The sequence below is a fragment of the Propithecus coquereli genome, unplaced genomic scaffold (genome assembly GCF_000956105.1).
Source record: "Propithecus coquereli isolate 6110/MARCELLA unplaced genomic scaffold, Pcoq_1.0 Scaffold150, whole genome shotgun sequence".
NCBI classification, from domain to species: domain Eukaryota; kingdom Metazoa; phylum Chordata; class Mammalia; order Primates; family Indriidae; genus Propithecus; species Propithecus coquereli.
In genome coordinates this window covers 268,370-275,364 of record NW_012139414.1, presented here as the reverse complement: position 1 = coordinate 275,364, position 6,995 = coordinate 268,370, and the positions used below count along the sequence as shown (strand labels likewise).

The following is a 6,995-nucleotide window of genomic DNA, read 5'->3' as shown; positions in this document are numbered from 1 at the left end:
ATTGAAGTAATTCTTGATTCTGCTTTCTCTCGCATCCCGCTAGCAGCATCGATTTCATCAGCAAATCTTCTCAGCCCAGCCTTCAGAATACATTCAGAGCCTGACTTCTTTTCTCTTCCACAATGTCTGTCTAATATAGTAAGACATTTCTCAGTGGGGTGATTTTGTCCCCAAGGGGATATTTGGCAACATCTGGAAGCATTTTTGGTTGTCACGACTAGGGAAGGGGCAATGCTACTGGCGTCTAGTGGGTAGATGCTGCTAAACATCCTCCAGGGTACAGAGCAGCCCCCACCACAAAGAATCATCTAGCCTAAAGTGTCAACAGTGCCAAGGTTGTGAGACCCTGCTCTAACACACACCACTGGCATATCCTGCCTGGACCACCTCCTAACTGGTGTCCTAGTTTCCATGCCTGCGCTTCTAGATGTGTTCTCTCTGCAGTGATCAGGGCATGCTTTTGAAAGGTAAGTCACATCCTGTTTCTCTCCTGCTCTCATCTTCCCATTAGAGTGAAAACCCACAAGGCCTTTGGGAACAGGCCGCAGCTGCCTCTCAGCACCCCTCCCTCTCTCACTCATTCTGCCTCAGTCACACTGGCCTCCTGGCCGTTCCTGGAACACACTGAACCTGCTGCTGCCCCAGGGCCTTTGCATTTGCAGTTTCTTCGGCCTGGAGCTCCCTTCCCCCAGGTATTTTCATGACTCCCTCTCTTACCTCATTCAAATTTCGGCGCAAATGTCACCTCCTCAGAATGTCCTTTCCTGACCACTTTCTCCAAACTAGCAGTGCCTGTCACTCGCCACCCCCACAATCCTGTTCAGTCTGATGCTCCCATGGACCTCAGAGCCACAGCCCTGACTGTAGAGGATGAGCAGGTGGTCTAAGCGCCAGTTGGTCAAGTCACACTCAGTCTCTTGCAAAGAGTTCATGTAGCCTTTTACTTCTGCTTCAAGCAATGTAGTCTATGTACCTTGACCCCAACAAAGGCACACGTTCGTGGGGCCTTTGTCCCAGGTCTCACTGCGACATGGCCATACCCACAGATGGCAGAGGATGTGGCCACACCCTCTTCCCTGAGCCCCCCCCCTCCACCCCACCCCGGCCCCACGCCATCACAGCCCTTCTATCTATTTCCTCCCTGGCACCCTGGCCCCGGGGCCCACACCCTTGTGTGTGCAGTTTACAGTTGAAGCATCAGTTGTCCAAGGCTTCAGCTCCTGAGGTTGGAAGAGAGGAAAGCCTTAGGAGAGGAAAAGGCAACCCCACCCTTCCCAGTGGGAAGGTTAACCTTTCATGCTAACGGAGTGTCAGCACCTTCCCAGCCTTGAGTTACATTCCCAAAGGTCCCCTTCCATTGTCCTGCAGGGAACACCCATCCCTCCATCCTGTCATTGCTGAAGACTGATTACCCTTAGTCCTTCAGGGGTCCCCACTACCCTCTGGATCAACGACAAACTGTCTGGCCTGACACTTCAGTTCCTGCACCCTGTGTCCCTCACTGACTCAGCCGGTCACGTCCCTGGCCTGTTTCTGCTTTATGCTGCAGCCACAGGAAATGCCCCACTTGCAGTTTCCTCTGTGCACCATCTCTCATCCCCCCTTGGAGGGGTCACCCAGCAGGTCCACCATGCCAACTTCCGCCTCTCCTCTAGGCCTCCTCTGGGGCTGCCTCCTCTGAGAAGGCTCTCCTGCACCCCGACTACACCTGGTGCCGACCCACCGCCACCAAGGCCCTCTGAGAGCAGGCTGGATTTGTCTGATGTCTCTGTCTCCTGTGAGACTGGGAGCTCCTCTAATTGCTCCGGGCCAGGACGGGGAAGTGTGGTGCCGTGGAATCATCCCAAGCCTCCGCCCGGGCAGGTTTGGCTGTGAATCCTGCCTGCGTCAGGTACTAGCCACGTGACCCTGCGAGACTCAAAGGTGCATTGCACATGTACTCTATTCTAAGTCACATTAGGTGCTCAGCTTCCATTTACCTTCTCAGAGCTACAGTGTCCTCACATACAAAGTGGAGCTGCTCCTGTGGGTTGAATTGTGTTCCCTAAAATTTTTTTGTTGAAGTCCTAATTCCCAGTACCTCAGAATGTGACTTCTATTTGGGAATAGATTCAATGTAATTAGTTAAGCTGAGGTCATGCTGGAATAAGGTGGGCCCTTAATCCAATATGACTGGTGTTCTTATAAGAAGAGGACAAGGTGGCTGGGTGCCGTGGATCATGCCTGTAATCCTAGCACCCTGGGAGGCCAAGGTAGGAGGATCACTTGAGGTCAGGAGTTCAAGACCAGCCTTACCTGGGGTGACAGAGTGAGACTCTGTCTCAAAAAAAAAAAAGAAGAGGAAAAGAGATACACAGGGAGAAAGTGGCCATGTGACAACAGAGGAAGAGATTGGAGTGATGCACCCACAAGCCAAGGAATGCCAGCCACTGCCGGCAAATCCAGAAACTAGAAGAGGTAAGGAAGGACACTCACCTATAGGTTTCAGAGGGAGCATGGCCCTGCGGCCACCTTGATTCCAGACTTTTAGCCTCCAGAACTGTGAGACAATACATTTCTGTTGTTTAAGCCACCTAGTTTGTGGTACTTTGTTAAGGCAGGTAATGTAGGTAAGATCCCATTAGGCTATAAACTTCATGAGTTAGGGGCCACGTCTGCTTTTCTTGTTACTGCATACTTGATGCTTGGCAGCTAGTGGTGTATACAAGAGTAACATTTGGAAAGAACGTGCCAGTTGTCCCTATTCTGTCCTCTATGGCAGCCTTCCCTCCCCAGTTCCAGGAGCCAATCAGGGTTGAGCATTTAGTTGTCACGGTCATGCCACACCTATCTACTTCGATCTTTAGCCTTTTTCTTTCATTCTTCACCCTATTGAAGAGTAGAGGCCGGAGGCTTTGGAGAATATCCTTTTACTTGGGCTTGGCTTACAGCTCCCCATGATTAGATTCACGTTATGAGTTTTGGCAGGAATCCCATGACTTGGGGTCCTTCCTGCTGCCCCCCACCAGGAGTCACATGATGTCAGTTTATCCCACTAATGGTTGCATTAACTTTGACGACGTAGCTTAAATGGTGTCTGATAGATTTGGATTCTTATTTTATTGCATGTGTAGTCCATTATTGCCATCATTTATTTCAATGCACAGTTGTCCCCAGTTTGGCCGGTGGGACCCCCGTTCCAACTGGCCCCTGTGTTGTCTGGTCATGTCCCGATCAGTTTGTGAGTATTTTTTTGGCATAAAAAGATGTTCCAGGTGTACCTTGTACTTTCCTGGCCCTAAATCAAGATCAGCCATTTCTCCAAGGAGCCCTGGGTCCAGCTTTTAGAGGGAAATAGTACAATATTTAGCAATCGATACCTGGGCTCTAAGAAGCTTTAAGGAAAGTGCTTTGGGTGGACTTTCACCCTGTGGGTGCATTCTGGCCACCAGGGGGCAGAACATTTCAGAAAAATGCAAAAGACCTAGAATCTGGGCTGGGCTGGGGCTAGATTGTCCACATGCCCACCCCAGGGGTCTCTAGTCCTCCTTCCCGAAAAAGGGGACCACAGGCCCTATCCATACACCCCGTGTGCATACAGACTCCCCCATCCCCACCCCACAGGTACATGCCTTGTTCCTCAGAATCACTCACTGATTTCTTCCCATCTTGTTTGTCTGAAGCCCTCTGGGAGGTTAGCAGGATAGGGGTGATAAGAAGCTTCAGAGAGGCCCTGGTGTGCCAACCACAGCCCAGAGCACTCTATTCCTAGCACCGTCAGCCACACCACTGTGGGTAACATGCACACAAAGGCCCTGAGCTCTGAGCTTCCACCTGGTCCCCTCTGCCAGCAAGCCTGCCCCATCCACCCACCCACGTCCATCAGTCAGAGGAAACTGGGGGAGTCATCTCTTCCCTCCGTTTATTTACTTTCCAACAAGTAAACCAGAGTAGTATTCAAAACAAAAATGCCAGGGAATGTCAGGCAACTTAAATGTATGGTTCAATTCCTTTGGAAGAAAGCATTTGCACATGAAGGCACACAACCACCCCTAGGAATGAACCGCTATTGATTTTTGTATTCTTCCTGCTCTGCCAAAGGAGTTTCACCTGGGCGCCCGCACAGAGTAGGCCGTCAGTGAGTGCTGTGCCTGTCAGTCCTTCACCATCTCCTACCTGGACTATTACAATAGACCCGACTCTTGTCATCGGTCCCTCTTCCCAGCCAGAGCTGAGCAGCTCATTCACCTGTTTCAGTACCCTTCCTCCTTCACCCCCAGGGCAAAGTCCAGCATCTCAGCCTGGCACCTTCAGGACCCTGCCCTGCCCACCTCCCCAGCCTCCTAAATTACCACTCTGGCCCCCAGGGACCTGAGGCTTCAGCAGTTCTGAGCTCCATGGGCATTGCCCCAGCCCCCCTCCCCCCAGCACCCCTTCTTCACCTCTGTCCACACAGCCACCTCTGTCCGAACTCAACTCCCATTCCTCCACACCCCCCTGTAAAATTGGGCAGAGGCCCATAAAATTCCTCTTGTCTCCTAATGGATACCTCCTCCTTGTTCTTGCACCTGGAATAAGCTCCCTGCCATCTCTGATTTAATCCTCCCCACCCTTCAATAATGGCCTTTCTCCCGTCTCCCCTATAGACCTGTGACTGCTCTCCAACCCTGGGCCATGAGCTGCCTAAGGGCAGGACCAGCAAAGGGAGGGAATGGAGGGCAGGACGGACTGGGAAGGGGTAAGAAATTGTGTCTGAAGAGGCTGCCAGCACATGCTTTGCAAACTTTAACGTGAATACGGGTCACTTGGGGATTTCCAAGCTGAAAACCAGGTCCTGATTCAGTCGGCCTGGGGCGAAGGTGAAGTTTGTATCTCTAACGGGCTCCCAGGTGTTGCTGATGCTGCTGGACTAGGGAAGGGAGGCAGGTGGGGGCGTTCAGGTGGATTCAGCCGGCATCCCAGGGGTATAAGAGTATAAGATAGCTGGGTGGTGGCCATCCACCACTTTGCGGGCATCATGGAGCTGAGCTATGGGCTCTTCATCTGCTTCCTGCTCTGGGGAGGCTCAGAGCTATGCTACCCCCAGCCCGTCTGGCTCTCGCAGGAGGGAGCTGGCCGCCCCACACCGTCTGCACCACCCGTGATCGTGGAGTGTCTGGAAGCCCAGCTGTTGGTCACTGTCAACAAAGACCTTTTTGGCACCGGGAAGCTGGTCAGGCCTGCTGACCTCACCCTGGGCCCTGAGGGCTGTCAGCCCCTAGTCTCTGCGGACACGGATAACGTGGTCAGGTTTGAGGTTGGGCTGCATGAGTGTGGCAACAGCCTGCAGGTGAGGCTTGGGGCCCCCAGCTTTGGAGGGAGGATGTGTGAGGTGGCTGGTGACGGGGAGTGTGGCCACAGAGCCCGTGGGAGGTGGGGTTGGGCAGGGAGGTGGCGTGGCTGAGGCCTAAAGCTGGCACTGGGGGCCCGGGCAGGGGACAGTTCCTGTCTCTGGCTGCTGAGATTGGGCAGGCAGCATAGAGTCCCGAGGTGGCAGTGTGCATTGAACCAGCCCAGACACCCCCCACTGTGACTCCTCTGAGTTTATGACACACAGGTGTGGGCGATAGGACAGCCCTAGAGGGTAGCCCAGGCACTTGCTTGGGGCATTAGGAACTCATTCTGATGAGAAAGACTTTCGATATCTTAGAAAGCTCAGAAGTAATTATCACAGGAAACACCCTAGAATCTTAGCCTCCCTCATTCATGTTCAATGGCTTGAAGCTTTGACTAAAAGTGGTATTGGGGGTGGGGGGGGCACAACGTTGACCTTTGTGCTGAAGGCCTTATGGGTTTCAATTGAGTCCCTTGGGGCAGCTCCAAGGGGTTAGCTGGGAGGCAGGTGCAGGAAGAGACCTCCGCCAGGCCAGTGGAAAGCAGATACTGAGACTGCGAGGAGGGCCTTCCAGCAGTGCAGGGCTAGGCACACAGTCCCCCAGCTTGTTCCTAATCCCCTGAACCACGTTCCTGTTGCTCCATGGAGGGCCTGTCCTCTCCTCCAACGTGGAGCCCTGGCTCCGGCTCCCCTGGCCTGGACCCAGTAGCTTGGCTGGGGCGGGGGCAAATCCAGCGCCAACGCCCTCCAGCTGGAGCTCTGGTCTTAGGTGTGGTCTCTAGAGTTCACCTTGAGGACTTGAAACCCTTATTTTCCTGGGGATGGAGACCAGAGAGCTGCAGGAGTTATCTGAAGAATTATTCTAACTTAGCAACTCCTAAGCCTTATACATTAGAGTCACCTGGGGAGCTTCTAAAAAATCCTGCTCAGCTGTACCGACACTAAATCAGATGGGCATGGGAGCCGGCCACGGGATCCCAGGTGATTCCAGTGTGGAGCACAGCCCAGCAACCCGCTCTCCAGTGTTTCCTGATCTTGCCCAATACAAATCACCTGGCAACAGGGCCAGCTTTCTAGTTGTGTTTCCTGTGCCGTCCTGTGGGGGCCCGGTGTGTGGTTTAATGTGCTCTCCTGCTCTGAAATCCGTACTAACTTTGAACAAGGGGCTTCACAGACTATGCTGCTGGTCCTGTTTGGGGCATTTGCTAAGAGATCTAGGACTGCGCCCTGGAGATCCAATCGGGGCAGGACCAGGCAGCCATCTGGGCCCCAGGTGGGGTCTCTTAGGCAGGCCCTTCCTCCTGCAGCCCAACTGGAAGCTGCAAACCTCTCTCACTGCCTCACACAGCCAGTTTCTCCTGTGAAGTGGGCTTGGGAATAGGTCAGAGGGTGATAAATGCCAACTGCTGTGCAGTAAGTTAAAGTTCCTGGCACTTTTTGGTTGTTTCTGGGGCTCTCTTGGCCCCAGGCCTTCCCTGAAGGAAATTGTGTATGTACTGGGAGAGGGGGTGTGGGAGACAGGGATGCACGTCCTGTTGCCTCCAGTGTCTGCCCTAGCTGATCCAGACCCCTGTGGTGGTGTCAACATCTCGGGTGAGAGCACTGTGGTGCAGAGGGGAGGACCTGTCTCGGCTCTCCTTAC

At 53.4% G+C, this 6,995-nt stretch overlaps 1 protein-coding gene across 1 annotated transcript in view; it reads left to right on the top strand.

Moving 5' to 3' along the window:
* The first annotated feature begins 4,996 nt into the window (after positions 1 to 4,996).
* Positions 4,997 to 6,995, top strand: part of ZP3 (zona pellucida glycoprotein 3 (sperm receptor)) — a 7,428-nt gene continuing 5,429 nt past the window's right edge. The window contains exon 1 of the mRNA XM_012640233.1: positions 4,997 to 5,308. Within this exon, the coding sequence (XP_012495687.1) occupies positions 4,997 to 5,308 (312 nt within the window). The remainder of the gene's footprint in view (positions 5,309 to 6,995) is intronic.